General features: G+C 38.8%; 1 protein-coding gene across 2 annotated transcripts in view; it reads left to right on the plus strand.

Annotated features, from left to right (window-relative positions):
• Positions 1-21,957, plus strand: part of PDE5A (phosphodiesterase 5A) — a 136,019-nt gene that overhangs the window by 43,585 nt on the left and 70,477 nt on the right. The window contains exons 2-3 of one of the 2 annotated variants that reach the window (XM_014949942.1): positions 10,028-10,404; positions 13,240-13,342. In XM_014949942.1, the coding sequence (XP_014805428.1) occupies positions 13,260-13,342 (83 nt within the window). In that variant the 5' untranslated portion in view covers positions 10,028-10,404; positions 13,240-13,259. The remainder of the gene's footprint in view (positions 1-10,027; positions 10,405-13,239; positions 13,343-21,957) is intronic. The other variant, XM_014949941.1, reaches the window with a different exon arrangement.

The raw sequence follows: 21,957 nt of genomic DNA on the forward strand, positions 1-21,957 counted from the left end.
GATGCTTCTCACAATATGACCCTGATTTTTAATGCTTGTGTTTAATAAATGCATATTGCCAGAGCCTCACTTTGCAATATGCATTTCTTTGTGCATTATGTACATTCTTTGTTTGTATTTCCTTTTCATAAATTCGTACAGTGGCTCTTGAAATCTGACTTTGACTTTTATACGTTTGCCAGCCTCATCTCAGGGTCTATATTAATAAATTCAAAAATTCTATTTCAAAAGAAACCTCCATTGAAGGAGAAGAAAATCTCTTTGATAATTCTAGGATGGGCGTGTTCAAGAGGCACGCAGGATCCAGGCTGGCTACAGGGCTCGCCCAATGCTTTTATACTGCAGCAGTGTTAAGTTTAAGGGGAGGTTTTCCAGCATCTGGAACTGTTTAGTTTTCACTGAGCGTTTTCTACTGAGCACTGAGACTATCTTATCTCTCTTTATTACCTCTACGCAATGTATGTATGTGTGTTTCAATAAGGTTATCATTCACATAATTGCATCGATCAAGTGACCATTTTAGACACAGTTCTTTGGCATTTGATCAATTTCCTGAAAAGAAGAAAGGTCTTTGATTTCAGGCCTAATGAGGGTCACTGGAAGATGATCCCAAAGAGGCTGAACACTGATTCCAGTGGAACTGGTGATCAGAACATATGAAAAGCAAGTGTTTAGGAGAAGAGTTCAGCTAATAAGGTCCCTGACTCCTAAGTGCTATGCACCTCCTGGGAGGTACTGAGACCCTGCAGCTGCCCCGGCAGATAATGAGAGCTGAGGATGCTCAGTATTTTGCATAACCCAGCTATAAATGCATTACACTTAACTGCATAATCTCAAGGATAAGAGAACATCTGTCATCCAATAACAGCAAACACCATCTGTTTTTGTATCACTATATTCCTACTTACTTGAACAAATGAAGCTCAAGTGACACTGGGAATTGCTTCAAAGAAAAAACAAAATGTACTTACACTTGTTACTTTGCCCTTTTGCACATTTTGAACAGCTATAATGAAAGGCTTCATTAGAATAATTTGCTGTTTGTGCTTTCTCTGCTATCGTTTCAGAATTATATCATTTTTCTCTAACCAACTCATAGAAGATCTCCAAATTAGTTATGAAGTAACTCCCTCCCATTATTCCTGACCTTAGTCAGTAGCCTATTTCTTTTTTAAAGATAATATCAAGAGTCCTTGATCTTTTCAGCTTCTGTCCCAGAGAAGAATGGCTTGGTCCAGCCTTCTGCTTCTCTTTGCTGGTACTAAAACAAAGGAACTGCAAAAGCAGCACAGTGTTAAGCCAAAAATTTTTCTCCAAGACTAAACTAGACCTCTGGAACTTCGCCAAAAGAAATTTACAGTTGAGTTGGTTTGAACACTTTGTACTGTTCATAATTCATACTGATTTCTTATTAATATTTTTAATGTCTGGAGGAAAATGAAATTATGATTTCCTGCACTGTGGAGTCAATTTTTAAAGATGTTCAAATTATCTGACTAGATAATTGTTCCTTTTCTGGCTTTTGGCTACAGCTGTTCCTTCTGTCACTTGATTAAACAGATAGCAGAGCATGTGCTCTGGTCCCAAGTAGGAAATAGTTCTTTAGGAAGCTTTGGGAAATCCATAATTTAACTCATTGCTCAAATATACTCTAAAGGCAGTTAATCCTAACAATTGATGCTATGCTTTCCAAATTTAGCCCTCAAGGGACTGATGTGCTGGGTGCCCCCAGAAGCGTACTCAACTTGAAAATCAAACTTAGGGACTAGCAGTAGAAAAGGATGCTCAAGTAGGCCAAATGAACCAAATATAAACACAGCTCTGAGAACTAAGAGGAAATTAGTGGAGAACTAGAACAGCTTATATAAATCTAGAGAAGCAAAAATATGTTTATTTGGAACCTTAGAATTGAATGTCAATTTTTTATCTAGTGCTTGGTTGAACTTTTCAGTCAGCATATTACAATGTTTGTCATTTTCTATACAGTTTATGCTTTTTATTATAATTTATGATGGCACTTATAAAAACAATCTCTCTGTTTCCCAAAATACGTACAGAGGCAAGCTCTGTCAGTACTTTTTTCTACATACTTGACTAATTATATCCATGCACATTTACCTTCAAAGAATAAAGCACTTTATTTGAAATGCCCATAAGCCACAGATGAAGTTACAGCTTTAAAATTACTAGCATTTCTAAAGCCCTCAGAGTCTTCAACCGCACAGCTGAATCCCACACTTGCATCTCTATTCTCACCGTAAAGCTGAAAAGTTACCTCTCAAGGTAATATTTAATATTATTTGTTATATGTCTTACAGTAGCACTTGAGAACCTGAATTACATGTTCCCACTGTATTTAGAACTGTGTAATATCTGTAATATGAGGCTGCCTTGTAAATTTAGATTGTTCACTCCTAACAGACTAGAGGTAGGAGGGGAAATAAGCTCTGAGAGACAAAATGTTAGAAACCAGCTCTATTGACTTCCCATCCAGTGCATTACACAATGGAATATGCTGACTTTTAGATTATCATGAAAACTGTAGCAGTCTTTGAAGTGAGACTCATCTATTTGTGTGTTATTCTCTAAAAGCCCCTGAAGCACTGAAGGAAGAAGCACTAAGGTACCATGATCCATTTTGTTCCCTGACAAGGTATTGGTGGAGTTTACCATCTCCCCTTTCAAAGAGCAGAAACCTAGTTGACACACGAGGCAGCCACAGTTTGTTCCAAGAGACTATCATTTGGCAAATGTCTGGCCGCTGTAGCTATTTCCCACCAATTCCCCATAATCTTAATCACATATTTAAATACTGGCAACTAATTTATTGGCTTGAGTAGATACAACCAAAGCTAAACACTGTCTGCTCTACCTTGCCAAACAATGGACCTGTAAGTCCCCACCAGCACTCTCCACTGCTGCACAGCCCCTGCTGTGTAATCATATGCTGAATCTGTGCCACGTGGAGCTTGTAAGTGGGCGTTGTCTGCTAAAAAGAAAATTTTCCCTGAAAACTTTTTCTGATTAAGTTCCTGGAAAGAATTACAGTTTTTTGCCTTTTAACAGAAGGCAAGTTCCAAAGTGACAATTTTATTCTTGCAGTGGTAAAAGGAATTTGAAGTTTCCCTAATAACCAAGTATTTTATGGTAGTGTGTGAAAACTCTTGATATATATATATGAGTTTTTCCAGTCTGGTTGGAAAAAAGACTTAAGGAGTCTTTCAGGGATAACATGCAATAGTATCCATTTACTGGTAGAGACTCCTGAAATAAAAGCCTCTTCTCCTGCTGTTTATAACTGACACAGACAAAACCCATTTCTCTCTTTCTCTGATCTCCTTTATATTCTTTTACACTGATCAACTCAGAGTACTGCCTGGTGTCACCTACAGTACAGGAAATTTCAAAAGGAGACAAAATTCTTTCCTGTATAATCTGCAGATGGATGGTAGCATTTTAATTGCCCTGGCTGGAAATGTGAAAGCGGGCAGGGCAATTCGTCTTACTTCAGCAACAGAAATAAACCCTTGTTTGACAGTTTGCTGATTCCTAGCTGATCTCTTAGAAAAGACAAATCAGCAACTTCCTCCACTTCCAGTCTCCACTAACATTCTTTCATATATCAAATGACTTGATATGTGGAAAAATAATGATTCAAAATCAAAGATCAATGCTCTAGTGTAGAAGGCAACTGAAATATAACCTATGTCAGATTAGATCCCATGTATTTATAGTGTACCTTCTGGTCAAATTCAGCTAGATGTCAATGGCAGGCTGGTGTTTCAAGCCTATGTTTGACACACTTCTCCATATGGGATTCTGCATATTTATTGTGAATTGCACACATCTTTCTCCTCAGGAATAGTTTGACATGATATAGCGTCTATTATTTCTCTTATGTAAACATTTTTATAAGTGTTAATGAAGGAAGGCTTGCAATGCCTTTGTAAATTAAATATTTTATGCCTGCTTTGCAGCTGAAGTAATCTGAGACAAAGATAATTAAATAATGTAAATTATTGCTTATGTTAAATTATGAACTATTTTGCTCAGGGATTTTCTTTTTATTTATTTATGTTCAGAAATTATATATATATATAAAATATATATATAATGTTTTAACAAATAATTGGTTATAACAAAATAGTCCTAGATCATGACAGTGGTTGAAATGGAGGTAAGGATTTCTGACTCTGCTATGTCAAGCCACTAAAAATTAGCCAATTAGACAAAATGGCAGAAAATCAGAAGGAAGCATAACTAAACCCCTACTTGCATATGGGAAGAAATCGGACTGCCGGAAACCCTGCTCATGAAACTGAGAACTCGAGCCAATAAGGTACTCAAGTGCCTTTCCCTGGTTCATAGCTCCAGCTTTCCACCCATTTTTCCACAGGTCTTTTATTGCTGGCCTCTGCACCACGGCCATAGATTAATTTGTGAGATGGAAATTCCTCATTTCCATGAAGAAGCCAATTCAAACAGAAGAACATGCTAAACGAGACTGCTGTGCTCCCGGCACACGCTAAGTCCCCCTTCCCCCCATAGCATACCTCTGGCCATGCCTGAGCATCACCTCCCACCATCCCTGCAACACAACTGTGTGGAGACAGAACTGGCAGCCAGGTCCCACCACAGCCTGCCCGTGTCCGCTGCACACTCCCTCCATCCCAGGCGTGCACAGCAGAGCACACTCTGGCTCTGAGACCAGCACTGGCAGCTGGGACATTCTGGGGAAGCACTTGCGCAGGGCTACCCAGCTCTCCCCTGCTGCAGCAGGGCTGGCTGCCTGTGCGTGCCTCTATCAAAAAGTAACAGCCACAAAATATCAAAGACTGTTTTTCCTCTCCAAAGTGACTGCCTGTTGTTTTTTCTCAAAACATGAGTCCATCTGTGTCTTCCCAAGCTATGGACGTGCGGAGACATCTGCGTCATTTTGAAAAAAGCATGTGTGTTTGCTTCTAACGGGAAGTTGGAATTGCCAAGAAATAATTGTCGAGACCTTTTGTTGTTTTCCTTTTTATACCTGTTATTTCACAGCAAAAAATGACCCGAATCTCCTCTCCTTCCAAAGTAAATCTGAATTAAGCTCACAGTTACAGAGGATAAGGTCCTTAAAACATCAGAACAAATGTTTTTGAATCCAGTGGATATCTATTTATTTTGTTTGGTCGTACAGATAACCTATATCTACCCTTAGCTCTTACTTAATATCACTGTACTTCCTGTGTGGTAGCAAAGTTCATAGAGCTGATGTGGCTCATCCACTGTCTTAGTCACTCAGGGAAATTCAGACTGACGGACAGTACTAAGTATTCCCACGACAGCACTGGAGACAGACACAAGACCATTTCTGTAAACTATTGTGGTACACAAGCAGTAAAATTGTTATTTTAGAAAAAGCTGACTCTGGTTGTGTAAAGAAAAATAGTAACAGCTTTTAAAGAAAAATCACCAAGGTGAAATAAACACATTACCATCATCCAGATTTGGCACTTCCTTATTGATTGATTGATAGCAACACCACGTCAGGTGCAAATCTCCCAAAGACGACAAAATGTCATTTTCAATAAGCTTCTACTTTTCACTACATTGGCATAAATCTAGGTAAACCCTAGGGAAATGAGTCACTCAAAACATACAGTACAGGGTAAAGAGAAGAATTTGACCAACAGCATAAAGATTGAATGTACTTCTTACATTTATTTAGTTTTGGAGTAGTTATGAGAATATGACGGTGAAGTGGAGAGCAAAGATCAATCCAGGTATCACTTCAGTAATTTCTCATCCTAAGCCTGCGATGTGTCTCCTGCATTACTGCATTTGGCAAGGTTAATGATGGGCAGGAATCTATGCATCATATCCTGTCATTATCGCGGAAACATGAAACAATGAGCCACTCCTTGCTATGAAATACCCATCTTTCACAGTTTCTCCTTTTTTCATCATTCCAATTAATTTAATTTATTTCAAGGCAGCTAATAAGTAAAAGCAAAACATTTTGTTTCAGCTCTGCAAAAGATGTGGGACTTCCCTGAGGAAAACCAAGCCACACAATGACAACACTGTTCATTTAAAACACAAAATCTGCCATGCAATGCAGTTTATGACTTATCCTTTCTGTGGCAGGATGGCCATTGTTTTGATAATTGGGATTATAAGCTCTGGAAAGAAATAAAAATCTTTTATCCAAATCTTCCAGATGTGTTCTTAAAATACAATAGTTATTAATTATTTTTTCTTTTGCTTTGGAGATTGCATTTGGAAGCTGCAGCTCATCCTTAACCTGTAAAAGTTTACTTACGCACAAGGGAACTGTAGCATGAAATGTTCAAAATTAATGGGAAGAGACAAAATAGTAAACAAAATTTAAATATTTTTTGCTTCTCAAGACCAAATGATCTTTTTAATCACATGTTTTAAATCTGATTTACATTTCCCAAAGTAAGAACTTCTGGCATGATAATGGAAAATACAGACTTAAAGGAACAGAGTACAATTTCATAAATATTGGTGTTTATCTCCAAAAGCTTCCAGATGAGTGAAATCACATGTTTATCCACCAAATGCAAATCTATAAAACCTTAGCTAGTAAGGCATTATGTAGTGGTTTGGAATTAATCTAAGACAGCTATCTGGTTGAAAGAAATCATCTTCCTACAGGAGTATCCTTGATGTTCATAAGACTTTGGTCTTAAAATCACATTATCAAAATACTGGAAAGTTAGGGGAAGCGACAGATTTCCTCAGAGGGAGACCTATCTCTGGACACTGCTAGCTCTTTTCTCCCAGACATGATTTCCCTGGAGGAGTTGTAGGAACTTTCTTTGAAGGCCACAGTTTTTGCTTCAGAATGGCTCAGACTGTTCTGAGCTGCAGGTATTTTGAAAACAAAATTAAGTTTCCATACAAGGTTAAAAATATTCACTGAGTCCTCTCCCACATCAGACTGCAAGAGCTGAACGCTACTATGCTATCAATACAGCCAGTATATTTTTCAGGAACAAAATATAAACATTGAGTTAGAACACTTAATATAAGTCTGCTAAGTACTTTTGCTTCCTTTCTTGGTCATGGTTATGAGAAAGTGTTTGTTTAAATGTGGAGGAAAATGAATAGATTCCCCAGACTTCCCTCCTTTGCCAGCAAATACAGTGCTCACCGTCCATTGAATAACACATGGTGAAATGGGAAAAATTAGATTCTCTTGTTAAAACACTTCTTCCCTGTCATTAGTTTGTTTTTCTCTTTTCCTATAAATGTAGACTTAGGGCCACCTCAGTTTCCACTGACTTCTGTAAGGGCCAGGTTTAGTCCTTAGGAATAATGAGAAAGGTCTTTGGTCTAAATCCTGCCTTCTCATGTACTGGCATTAATCCCAAGCAACCTTCTGACCACTCTGACAGCAACACTGAGGAGACGACGAGGGAGATGGCAGTATTCTGTGGAACTGCCCTGAGGGTAAAATCTCCTGATGTGGAGGTTTAGTCAACCACAGCACATGTGCGGTCTTAAGAAGAGGGGAGGGTGCTAGTTCAGCCTCACACCTCTGCTATGTTGCTGAGCTGCCCAGCAGCAGCAATGAATCAGAGAATCAGAGGCTGCAGAGCAGGCAGGCATAGTGAATGAGTTAAACCCCAACTCACAGGGGAACACACGCTTGAGTAAATGGCATGTATGTGCTGCCTCAAGCTTTCTTCTTTCTATGAAAACTTCTAGTTAGTAGGAACGAAGCCCACCACCCATCTGGAGGCTGTTTGGCAGCGTGTGAGAAGCGAGGTTTTGCCATTCCAGTCACTTTCCAGTAGACTGTGTTAACATAAGAAAGTCATTGCTACTTTCACTATTGGCAAAACTGCAATGACCTAAGGAAGCCAAGGGATGTGAACAGGCAGAGACTCATCTAGGACAAGGAAACCTAAGTTGCTGCTCAGGCACATTAAAAGACTTTGAAGAGCGAGCCATGCACCGTGCTCTGTGGATAAGGACCTCGGGTTCAGCAGTGACAGATCAGTGCACTTCACAAGTATGTCACAGTTCTTACCTACAAAGAAAGCAGAAAGGGCTTCTTACCTTAAGTTGTGGGATATACAACTTTCAAGAAGGAATTTTAATGCAAATATCATTTCCTACCAGATCCACAGAGATGGACTTTATAGACTTTGATAAAGACAACAGTAAGATGAGTCTATGTATCAACTTCATATCCCCTTTCAATGAATTTCTGTCTCATCTCTGTGTGTCAAACATCTGTGAATAATCCCGCCAAAACTCTGGAAGCTGGCTAGGAGCTACCAAGTGCAAGTGAAAGCATCTGTCCTCCAGATAGCACAACTGTATGAATGATGCAGCTCGTCTGCCTGCAGAGCACACACCATGCCAGCTGTTTGACAGGATGAATTGGACAGGAGATCAATGACAGAGGCTCTCTCAGAGAGGCCATGGCACACTTCAAAAGCATTTTTTCCTTTCACTCCCCTGCTTTTATGCACCGCGCGTATTGCTTCAGTTATTTCACTTCTTTAATCTGATAAACATTAATAAAACAGTAAGTTCTCCTCCCAGCACTGATTTTTTTAATAATTTCTTTAGGCAGTGAGTTTACAGTCTGCTACTTTGCCAGGGTCAGACAGCTCAGGTTACACAGCCACCTTCCTGCCTTAGCACCCAAGGATTTACGTAGAAAGTTTCTGTTCTACTTTGTAGTCGGTGAAAAATCAACAAGGCCTGCAGCACAACCAGCTCTCTTGTAATGTCCTGTACTGAAGGAACATTGCTGTTGATTACACAAATGTTTTTACCTTTAATGGCTTTCTTTAAATTGCTTCATTTCATTGTGTTGTGCTTAGCTCGCTGTCTAACCTACTCTGCTGCAGAATAAGGTACCAGTTATATTTTTCTGATTTTTGGAATAAGAACGGGTTAACCTGAACCCAAATTGCCCATTTTGTTAACAAGGAAGAAAGTAATAGTAAGAAAAGCTTTTTTCATCCTTTGGAAGGCTTTTCCTTTTGTGTTTATAGCTCTTTTTATCTGAGTTTCATGAACATCTGTACGAGCAAAGCTGGATTGGCACGAACAGTACGCAGAGAGAATTTCCGGCCTGTAACAGAGATTTGCTATCTCTGAATTACATTCTTGATTAAATGAAGCACATTTTGACAGGCTCAGAGTTGCCTTTTAAAGGTCAAGACATTCAGCTGGAGAAAAGAAGCAACACTATGTACAAAACACAAAGGCCTGGTCCATGTCCCAAGGACCTTTGCTAAGCAGCCCAGATCTGTGAGCAGTACCCAGCGAGATCAAAAGGACAGCAATAAACCAGAACCACCAGCGCGCATGGTCAGATACTGATGGTTCTCTATTGCTATTAACTTCTTTTTCTAAACGCTACAACAGAAGAGTTTTCTGAGGGATTTGAATAGGAGATTATATTGTGCTTTTTCACTAGAGAATAAGATATTTTCAAGCACTGGTGCTGATAAGAGTGCAAAGGAAAAGGAACATGGTGAAATGTGGTGAGAACACTAGAGATACCAGAAAAGAACTTTACTTGATGTGGAAGCTGGAAGGGTATTTATAGGGTGATGGGCAATGTGCAGAGGGACATTTCTCTGATTGCTTCCAAAAAGAAAGTAAAAATAGGAGGAGAAGTGAAAAGTTAAGCTATCTCCACACTGTTTTCTTAAGGACTGGGTAAGAAATGTTTAAGCTCAACCTTAGCAGAGGGCAAGAAGCAAGAGAGCAGGCAGAATCCAGACAGAAGCAGGAGAGCCATTTGTTCTGGCTAACTAACACCGCACAGGAGAGACCTCACTGTCTAACTCCTACCTGGGATGGTGCAGAGCTCCAGCAGAAGCTCCAGCACCAGCAGGCTGTAGAGCTCTTTGCTGCATTTGTACTGTCCTCCCCTGAGATGTTCGGTGACACCCTGACTCTCAATGAGGGTGTTAACACTGTGTCTCTTTTCAGTGGCACTCACTTTTTCATGATGTTCACACTATTTTGTTCTTTATCTTCCCACCAGGTTTACCTGACACTGGCTAGTGGACTTGAAGGATCCTGGAGTTAAAGGAACTGACAGATATTCAAAGACACAGATAAACACACAAACCGAAAGACATTTCACTGTTTTTTTTTATTAACTTGTAGTAAGAGCTTCAGAAATTACTGTATATTACTGTTTGTGAGCATAGCTCTTCAGAAACAGCAAGAATCTTGGAGAAAAAAGAAGGAAAAAAAAAAAAGGAAAAAAAAAAAAGCTCTATTTTTCAATGAGAGAGGTTGTTTCAATCTGAAGCTTTCCTACTGAGATGTAAAGTGACCAAACTGTCCTACTGCTTTGAGCTGCTCCGAAAGAAAAACAGCCTGAACCTTCAGGGACCATTGCAGCAAGTAAGAACCGTAAGCAAATTAAAACAATAGTACTATGCATGTTTCAGCTCAGTGCTCAGCAGGGTTATACCTGTGTTAAAATGTACATTCTACAAGTTTTTATGCCTGGAAAGCACTTGGGAGAACTTGCAGCATTCACTTTCAATTTTACTGACTAGTTTAAGAACAACTTATATTTCTTTATTTTCTTCCCTTATTGTTAACTATAAGCACTATAGAATTCCAATTCCTGCTCCTTTTGCTTATACACATATATCTATATCCTTTTGTTATACATTTTCCGTTCTAAATAATTCATACTATAGCAAGCAATAGAATTACAAGATTACAGCAAAGGCAAAATTTGTTTTTCCTAGTAGTAATATTAAACTCCATGCATCAGTTAAACTGAATATTAGCCCATATAAAATGAACATCTTTCAACCTCACTAAAAATTCAAAACCAACAAAAGACTGATTCGCTTTTTTTTTCCCTTTTGCTAGTTTTCTTTCCATACAACTCTGTATTCTCTTATCTCCCCAAACTACTTCTAAGTAACCAAACAAGGTCATATTTTTATTCGCACACAGAAATCAAGAAATTAAGAGTCAGCCACTAAGTAACTAAAGCAAATAGCTGTGATTTATCTCCTATAAACTAACAAAAAGATTTTGCCAGAACAGGAATGCTGGAAGGATAAATCAATTCACATCTGAAAGACACTAAACAGCAAATTGATAGGAGATGTAAATTTATCTAAAAAAGTATTCTGGTCAATAAGCAACAATACATCGCATTTCCTTTACACTGAAAGAACATACAGTGGCAAATGTTTCCTGACTTATCCTGGGTTTTCAGGGCCTTAAATTAAGAATAGAGGAAGAAGTGTGGTTCAGAGTGGCCTGCAGTAGCTCTTTTCCTGTAAACACAGATTCCAATCCTGTCAATACCCATTTAATAATCAGTGTTTTTTCCTTGCAAAATCTATAAAGTCAGCTGTCAAAGGTAAAATAGATTTTTGGCAGTTATAATCAAAATGCACACACTGAAAACTCAGATTACACAGTATAAATGAATCTGAAGTTTGTAGGAAAGTATTGAAGTCCAGTACTGCACTACTTTTCTGCATATGCTTTTCTCTGTTAATATCACTGTACTGGCAGTGTTTACCATGCTACCATAGGTAGCATAAAACTCTTATTAAAAATTCCTCTTCTAGATCACTAACAAAGGAAAACAAAGGCCATGTATCACACAGATAGAAATCCAGTCTATTTTGCACTTCAGTCATCTGGTCCTATATGGAAAGGAGGAAAGTAGCAAGCGATGTGTATGTGTTGGGTGCAGGATGAACTGAGAAGCCAGGCCATGGCCAGCAAGAGCTGAGCTGTCTCTGCAGGCTGGCCCATGCTGTGTCACATTTAATTCCCCCCTGGGTGGTCAGATTACTATTTGAGCCATGAGAACAGCACACAAACTTCTGTTTCCACATAACCATTTTACTTGGAAAATAAATAAAATTAATTCAATAAGCTCAAATAAAAATTAAATTATTTTGCTTTGGGTATGTAAAAAGAGACCAGACTTTGCAGCCGGAAAGCAGGAATGTCAGACGCAGCCGACAGCTCACAAGCAGTTGGAAAGAGTTTCAGGCTCATCAAAAGTTTCCTTAATATTATTGTTCCAAACTGGAACTGTTTAGCAAAATTCAGTGTTTATTTCCATATCACCGTCCCTGTATCACTGTATACCTAGCTCTTCTGGTAGCTTTTTTCTCACACAATTTGATTCTCCCCTGGTCTAAAATCTATACTGAAGTCCTTAAAAGTGGGGTACCACAGCAACTAACATGCGGGTACTTGCCTCCTTTATTGGATAGATAGCCCTTTACTCTGCCCTGAACCTGCTTTGGCAGGGGGGTTGGACTAGATGATCTTCAAGGGTTCCTTCCAACCCCTATAATTCTGTGATTCTGTGACATGAGACTTTTTGCTTCTGAAGAATGATAGCCACAGTTCACATTTTCATATTCCACCAAAATAAATTTATGCCTACATTTTTAAAGGGAAAAATCCCAGGTAGCTGGTCACTGATGCTTGGCTGTGGCTTCCAGGAGTACTGACATATGGCACTGCTGGCATTTTAAATCCCAAGGTACCTAACCAACTCCTTAAAGATATGAACAGAGCCACCCACATCCATACTGGTGTCCCATTCAGGGACTAAATCCCTGTTATACTCCAGAACTTTGTATTGCTGAGCTCCTTCTGAGTACTCCTATGACCCTAGCCCAGCTCAGGGATGAACCAGCTACCTGCTTTCAGGGCTGAGTGGCTGAGTTTCTCCTTCATGAGCCCACAGGCAGTCACCAGTGAGACACATGCTGTTTTTGGATGCTCACATTATCCATTTGGGAGCAAAAATGCCAAATCATGTCTGCTACATCTGAGAATTGGGCAGGGTTGCTTGCAGCCCGCAACACGCTGTTCACATAACTCTTTTGTCTCTCCTAGGACATGGTATAAGCTGCCAGAAGCAGCTGTGTAACCCCCATGGCTATAGAAGGCACAAATAGATTAAAAATCAGCTCCTCAGTGGTTTAAGACTAAACACAATACTAAAAACAAGTGATTCATCTGATGTAATTTTAGCTATAGCAGAAACTTTTTCTATAGCCCAAGTCAAATCACATATTCTTTCCACTTTGCTGTAGACATCTCTAGTATAGGACAAGTGACAACTATTGTTGTCCTCACTGATCTAATGAGGGGACACTGATTAATAGAAAAGCTTTCAAGAGGTGCAAATGGTATTTGGGTTCCAACAAAAATTGTCTTACTTTTTCATTTGTATTGGTTTTACAGTAGCTCATGAGGTACCAACTATGCTAAATTCTTCAGAAACACGTGGCCATGGACAACCTTCGCCTCAGAAACCTAACAGTGTGCAACCTGATGGTGATGAAATGTAAGTAGCAATTTCAGAAACAGAGCACCAAGTGTGAAAAGATATGTACCCATGATGATTTGGACCTGGTAGCTCTTGGTTCACTCACTATTTTCCTGAGAAATACAGCTCCACTTCTTCAGGAAGGCAGGGTGGTGCTGACCCCAAGCAATGTGATAGGAGACTCTAAAGATCCACTTCACTGATTTGCTCTAACAGTTTTCTTCTTTTATTTACCAGGCAGAAACTAGTTACCTGGTATCAAAAGGTTTTGATACTAGGTTCCAAGTCCTCAGGCCAGCCAAAACGTTAAAAAAAAAATAGAGACAAGGCAGGATGAACAGGCACTGTGGGGAACACCTCTTCATCAGATTGCAGCTGATTTGGAATCAGCAATGGTGCACTCTCAATACACTCATTTTGACTCCCTTGGCTGAACAAATGTCTACACCACAGATTTCTTGAGGGATAGGCATGAAAGCTGAAGGAGAGACTGGGTCTTGAGGGGTAGGCTAAAGGAGAAACTGGAAGGATCCTGAGTGTGCCATACCCCTCTGAAAAAAATCAAATGGGATCCAGAAATAGATGCAGACTCATGTATAACAACCTCTTTTCAATCTGACTGTGCTCATACATTTTCTTCTTGAGTATAATTAAAATGCCATACAAGCCAAATATATTCATTTAGCAGTGCTGCAGTTAGCCTTAGTTACAAACTTATCTATTACACATTTTCATTGCCTGTTCAGAATAGTGAAGATTTTGTGGTTATACCTTTAGGTTATAATATCAAAGTTATATATACATAAGTAATCTCTCTATTCACCTTGTTTACTGTTTAATTTTCTTTTGATCTTTCACAATCACAGATTAACGCTTTACTTAAGTATCAGAATATGCCTCTGCATTCCTAAAATGCCCTTAAAACAATTTTTATGCCCACTGCATAATGCTTCAGTGATACATTCTGTATTTACTTGTAGGCTCTGTATTGGACTACATACAAACCTCCATCCCCCTCCTCCTTCCATAAATTAAAAACATATGTGAATATTTGATGACATACCCACCCAAGAAAGAGATATATTTGTGGTACAGCTTCCAGTACAAAGAAGTCCTGCCTCCAGATGTGGTCTTTAGAAAGTATAGTGATGATTTTCATTCATAATTATTTTTACAGTATCACTGATGCATGTAGAATACCAATGATGCTTGCTCTCATAAGTAAATCAGATGACAGTTTTACTAAAGTATGTTTCCTCCTAATGGGTCAAGAAGTTAATTTATTCAGTTAAGTAGAGTGCAAGCTGGGTCAAAGGAACACCTCATCTTTCAAAAATGTCTTCCACATAGATCAATAGGAAATGTTCAACAGCTTAATTACTTTGGGGTCTGGACAAGATCAAGTCTTCTATTACTCTAAGCAAATAATGTCAGTGAGAGAATATAATTTTAGATTCATAAAATGCTTTAAAACTTTGGCATTAGCCAAATTTATTACTTTTATCTATTTGTAGCAGGACTGTATTGTCTACAAATTTTCTGAGCACCTTAGACAGTGTACAGAAACTTCACAGAGTTTCCAAAGCAGTGACTAAACAGCAGTTTTACTCATTATGGTAAGATAGAAAACAATGAAACTAACTGCATATACACTTTGTGAAAGTTATAGCCTGGATTATGAAGATTTCATAATGATAGTAGCAAACAATACCAGAAAGATTAACCTGCTCTATGCTGCTAAAATATTCCTCATGTGATCTATCAAAGCAGAAATTCATATGTTCACTACTAAATATCAGGAAGTAAAATACTACCTGTTTAACAGGCATTAACCCTAAACTTCAGTAAGATAAAATTAAAAAGAACCAAACTAAGAAAAACATGTCTTGAAATTCCACGAGTTCCCCAACACAGAGAAGAAGCAAGCATTGTTCCATTATTTAATAAGGAAATTGCAGATCATTTTGCCTGACATCAATGTCAGGAAAACTGATGGAAAGGCTGGTACAGGAAGCAATCAGCGTACAATTAAAGGATGATAGTACAATTAACGCCAGTCAACATAGAAAATTAGTTTTGTCAGGAAAAAAAAAACCAAACTTCCTATTTTCCCATGAGATTATGAATTAGTTTGATAAAGGAAACTTCTGTAAGATTTCTGGAGGGCTTTGGTTCACAACTTTACAGCATTTTTGGTAAAACTCCCAGCAATGTATAATATCAGGGTGGTCCATACTAAATGGACCCAAACCATACTGAATGATCTGAAGAGAAATAGAAAATTATTCTGGAAAAAGCAGCAAGTAACAAAAAGTTATAGACTAATAAATAATGGGAAGGGCAGGCCATTAATATAGACCAACTAAGATCACTTAGTAAGGTCTGGAGTATATTTTAACACAGAAAAGACAAAGTTGTTCATTAAAAGAACAAAGAAAACTCTGTCCAAGATGGAAAATGATTTTGTGAAAAGCAGTGACTATGAAAAGAAAGAAACAGTAACGGTAGACCCAAGCAGACATGCATTCTCAGAGCAAAGTGTAGGCAAAAGTTATTCTTATTGTACAAGATGGGGATAGCTGGTAGGAGTTATTGGTGCTATTACACCTCGCTGTGGTTTCAGAGAGATCATTACTGGGAAATGTGCTGAAAAAAACATCTCCAGAAAAACAAGGGCTTTACTGAGAGAAATGATACTAATAATTTGTGATGATAGGAAGCCTCTAGAAACTCCGTTAGGTCAATATGTGAGAAGTTTAACAGAGAATTATGGTCGATGAATACAGAAATGGATAAATAGATAACTTTCTAATCTATTGGAAAAAAACATAAATAGGCTCCATACATGCTATTGAAGACAGATAAATGCAATGGCAAACCAGTAGAAATGTTCAGCAACAAGGAAAACTATGTGAACAACATACTCGGGGACATGTTAGATTTGAATCCCTGCATAAAACCAATAATCTTTCTAAAACCTTGCATTAATGCTGGCTTGCTGGGTAAGGTTCCATAGCCTTTTATTTGGGAAACATGAGGAGATCACCATAAGAGTAATGTGTTTCAAACTGCTGTGGATTTACTTCTTGTTTTCCCCTACGAAAGTATTCCCCCGTGTTCCATTTCTGGCATGCCATATTACACAAATACTCAGAGCAGAAAACATTGAGCTGTACATCCTGCTGCCCACTGTGCCAGTGCTGGTCAGATGCTCAACAGATTTTGATACGTATCTTGTCTTCTGCACTTACATAATTTATCCACTCCAAAGCCTCGCGTGAAGCAGCATTATCTTTAAGAGACATGAAAGAAAGAGAACAGCATAGAGCTGCACAGTGGTGAGAAAGATGCTTTTATCTACTGGGTATTGGGGCAACTCTTTCTACCTGTCAATTGAGAATGCAGAGACAAGACTGAAGCTGTGAAATGAATTAAATTCTGGATCCACTGACATGGGTGAAAGCTATTACACTACTCCAGAGGAGTCAGGGTTCTCCTCCTCACACATGCTTAAGCAGTCCATACAGTCCCGAACAGCACGGTCCAAATTGCAAGAAATGTACTTGAAAAACATCTGACTAATCTTTGATTTATACAGTTCATCACTCAGTTGCATTCTCCCAACAACCACAATTAGGAAAAAAAGCCCCTTATAATTTGACTTGGTAATCATCTGTAAGTACAACCCCAATACTTCAATTCAAAATCACAATTACTAGTAAAAGAACTAATAAGAGCAACTGCTAATTGAAAACAACTATCTAGCCAGTAGGTGCTAAAAATCTCTTTAAAAATAAGCTATGTATCATGTAAATGAAAAACAGGTTTGTTATGCCCTTAAGAAGGGCATGGAATGAAATCTGGCCTACACAGGTTTCCAACTTACCTACTACTCCTATTCATACTCTGCCAAATTTTATGTATACATTAAAAGAAAGAACAGGTCGATCACAGCTTCAATTTTCAACATGTCAGAAGCCCAGAAAAGTCTGCTGAATGCAACTGGAAATGGACTATGTGGGTGCACAGTTACTGAGGATTGTAGCTCACTTGAACCAGTCAATGTATTGATTTTTGTTATTAACCCACACGATACAACCATGGTATCATCTCCCTATTCTAGATCAGGGCTGTGTCTAAATGTTCAGAGGCACAGAAGATGTGCTTCTAGCACTCAGGCAGCAGAAGTTCTAACTAGCTAAACCAGTAATGATGCTGAAAAGTCCACCTACAGTTCCACCTACTTGTATCATACCCAAACATTGCTCAGACCCATTCCCTTCAGCAAATTTGCACTACGCTTGTTGAGGCCAAGTACACACTGGAGGACAGGCAAAGAATTCAAAATAATCTTGATAAATTGGAGAAATGGATTACAAGCACAGGATGGAATTAAAAAGATTCAAGAGCAAGAAAATAGAGTTAGGCAGAAGTAAACCGCTGCACAGGCAACATCTGACTACATGGCAGGTATTTAGAAAACGGGAATAGAGACTACAGTTGATCACCACAGGTCAACAATATGAGGCTGTTGCAAGGAAGGCATATCCAAGGGTGGCTATATTAGCAGGAATATAGCCTGCAAGGTACCCAGAATATCCCTTCTGCTTCATTTAGTATTGATATGCGTTCAACTGGGTTACTCAATCCTAGCTTGGTGAGACACGGCAGGAATGGTAGAGACAATATGGGAAACATCCAAATTGAAAAAGAATGATGAGAGGGCTGGAAAACATGAAGTTCAAGGAAGGATTGAAAGATGTGGCACTACTTAGCTTAATGGAGAGAAGGCTGGGAAAGAGAGAGACTTGGTAACTGTCTTCAAATTTATCCTGAGACTTCCAGTAGAAAGTAGAAAAGGATAAAATATGAGCATTCTGGTCAGCTGACATATTAAATGCTAATATGTTAAACTCAAATTCTAAATTACATTTTACAGGAGATGAAGTTAGACAGTATTTTCCAGACAAATGTCTGTGAACTACAAACAACTTTGAGAAGCCGATGCTTTCCCGAGCTTAACAATAATTTCACATGGTACTTTGATTGACGCAAATGCTCAATCACATTCAAATCAAAATAGGAGGAAGCTACTATTTTACATGGCTTCCTGTAGGACATATGAAATTTTATCCCAGAGGAGAAGGCAGGTTATGCAATGAGTGAGAAGCTCAGCATAACTATGTTTATTTGGGAAGCATTTCCAGTAATTATTTGGAAAGGACTGAGAGAATGAACTGATAAGACATTCTCATGATTTAGTATTTTTATCACTTAAGTAACAATTAGATTTTAAATGAATTGGATTTTGGTTGCTGTTTCACTCTCTTTATGCAACTTAAATAACGGAAGAGGAATGGAAACTTGCTTTACTAATATCAGGATTCTTCCACTGCGTGTGTGTTTGCGTTTGTGTGTAAAATTGCTGGCTAATAAAGAAGTGAAATAGTTTCCTCTACCTTATCATATTCTAGCCTCACTGGCAATATAGTACAGCCCTAAACTTGTTTTAGGAGCCAAAATGGACCAACTGTTTTCCAGATTTAAGCAATGGTAGTCAGACAGCCAATTCCCACTTCTTTGCAAAGCTGAACGCTGCTCTATTTAATCTAATGAGTAAGTCAGAAAAATAAGTCAACTGTGGTGACATTTGAAACCTTATTTTCTTCTCTTTTAACAGGAAATGATATAGAAATAAATTACTTTCCAATAAGTTTAAATAAATATAGACTTATTTGAACATAAAATAACACATAAATACCTCTCTGATTACGTACTTCCATATTTGTTCTTACTAATTATCATGAGTTAGCAGAATTTATACTTTATGTGACTTGGACATACAAAAACCCCCCACCTTTCTTATCTCATCCTATGTCAGTATTCGCAAAACTTACATATGAAATATTTTAGCTAAAAAGCTTTTTCATCAACCAGTCCCGCTATAGAATGGCCTACTGCTGGAAAAACATCCTGGCTTCTATACTGAGCTCTGAAACATACTGCTTTGCTACAAGCAGCTTTTAAACTTGACCTGGACATATTTATTTGTATGTCATTATTCCAAATCCTTTCCAGGTTTATAGCTACTGCACATCAATTCTGTCGTCTGAGTTCAGGAGACAAACTGAAAAGCTGGGCGTGAGCTAAGATACATGGAGCTTTTTCAGAGCACTTTGGAAGCCAGAATTATGGAAGACTTTTTCCACTTTTACCATTCCCTTCTTTGTTATGCTTGGCCTTCATCCCCTCCTGTCACCTTAAAAATGAAAACAGCATGTTCATTATTATTCATGGAAATTCATCGGATACGGAGAAAGTATCCCTTTTTTCCCCTAACTGTTCCATGTCTATTTCTTTTGGGAAAGACTATGCTATTCATTGCTTAGGTAGCAATCTTTTGAACTGCTGCTTTGCCATTGAATTTGCAGGAAGATAATAATTTGCATTGGCTTTACTGATTCTTATCTGTAGGCCAAATAATGGCATTGCTGTCAACCCTGAGCAAAGCCCTGCCCAACTTCCCCCTCCTTTGATACATGCTCATACATACACTGGCCCAGCCTGGGCAGCTGTCCACAGCAGAGGCAGCTTCACCCAAGGGTCCCAGTACCTTGTGGCATGAAGTACAGGGACGCTGTATGCCTCTCAGCTAGCTTAGTGTTTAATATTGTTTGAGCTCAGTGCAGTATCTGTTCTTGACTGGGGCTTACTGGATGATACTATAACATAAATGCTTATTTCTATTAGTGCTACTCCTAATTACACGAAATGAGATGCTATGGATTGCAGCTAACATAATTTCCTTGACCATTACCTTGTTATTCTCCTATGAGACAGAGAGAAAATCCCATCTTACTTTTTAAATACCTGTAATTAAACTATATATTTCTATTAATCCTTTTGTAAACAAACTCTTTCTGCTTCTTTACAGAAAAGATATTTCCATGCATTTGGTCATTCTTGTTTTTCCTGTCTAGCTCACCTCTGATAAGTCTACAACTGCTTTTTGAGGTGCGATGAGCAATACTATGATCAATATGCCATATGAAACCATTCAGGGAATGGCATTTCAGATATTTATAAAATCTGCATTTTATAATTGTATGGTTTACATTTCTGTTATACTTCTGTAGCATTCTAACATAGTGTTATTTTCCAAAAGCTTTGCCTAGCTTAGAAGCTTTTATTGCCATGTCTACTGTAATCTCACAACCCTTTTCCTGAAATGAAATGGTTAATTTAGAAATCTATGAGTTACATGACAGGCTTATTTTCTACGTTTTTTTTTAACATACCGCATTTTCCAGGTTCTGACACTAAACATCGGCTTCATTTATTGCTATGTTGTCTGTCTATGCAGTTTGCTTGGTAATTCTGTATTTCCCTGCTGAAAGATTTCTCTTTGCCTTGAATAGCAGCTTGACTCTAGCAGCATGTCTTCAGTGGTTTATACTTTTATATTCACATTTACTCTTTGGTCACCATACACATTTCTCCTGAGGTTCCTTTTATAACAGAGTAATGCTCATGTAAAACTTCCCTTTCTGTGTGTCTCATATTGCACACAAACTCTTATAGCCAAAGGACACATATGTCCAAGTGAGTGCTATGCACAGATGTGACACAAAGACACAGAAGAGAAAATGTTTCCCCCCAAGCTCATGGACAGGCTCTTAATCCCTTTGCTGTGAAGTTCCTGCTGCTGCCCCTTCTCAGGCTGCAGAATCCCACCTCTCTATAAGTCAAGTCTCTGTAAGTCAAGTCTTTATAAGCGCTGCAAAAAAAATTGTTAAGGTATGCAGGGATGTCTGCTCTATCTGCAGTGCGCTGCGTTACATCCACCGAAAGGGTAGCAGAAAATGTTTAATATGATATTTCTCAACTGATAGCACAGGCGGGTAATTTTAAAGACCCTTGTATATTGCTTTCCCCAGAAACATACTGCTATTTGTTATTCATATCTTACCTTCAAAGACACTGCACGTGACAACACAGGAAACCATCCTGTGCATGATACTTTGTGTAAGGTCCGTTGTAAATGCAAATTATAAATGCGTGCACAAGCATATCTTAGAATGGAAATATAATATATGAAAGGGATACTCAGCATTAACCAAAATTTCGATCCTAGCTGTCTGACATTAGAGAAGGTAGGAGCTGTGAGCCTGGAGCATCTTCAAAGCTAGGCTGTGCTTATTAAATGTCTAAAACAGACCTGAAAGCCTCACCATAGGCATAAAAGATTGAAAAGCCAGGGCTTTAGTACTCATATCCAGGCTGAGGTCTATGAAAGATCATATATTGACACCCAGCTCCAAAGTGACATCCAATTTACCACTTTTCCGAAGCAGGCTGAAACAGGCCATACCTTGAAAAGGAAATAACTGTGAAACGGGGGCAGGGGATAAAAATCCCTGTGCCAGCCTCCGGGAGAACAATTCACTTTTTCATCGCTTCTCTGTTTTTTTTCCCCGGCCCCGTGGGGACCTCCTGGGCTAACGGCTCCAGCTCAGCCTCGGCGCAAGGAGCCGCCAGCCCTGGGCGGCGGATACAAACGCCTCCTTTTGCCTCCCCGGGCATCGCCGGTGCCGGGGACTCCCGCCGGTGCGGGGCGGGGCGGGGCGGGGCCG

This window comes from Calidris pugnax, unplaced genomic scaffold (genome assembly GCF_001431845.1).
Source record: "Calidris pugnax isolate Ruff unplaced genomic scaffold, ASM143184v1 scaffold42, whole genome shotgun sequence".
Taxonomy (NCBI): Eukaryota; Metazoa; Chordata; class Aves; order Charadriiformes; family Scolopacidae; genus Calidris; species Calidris pugnax.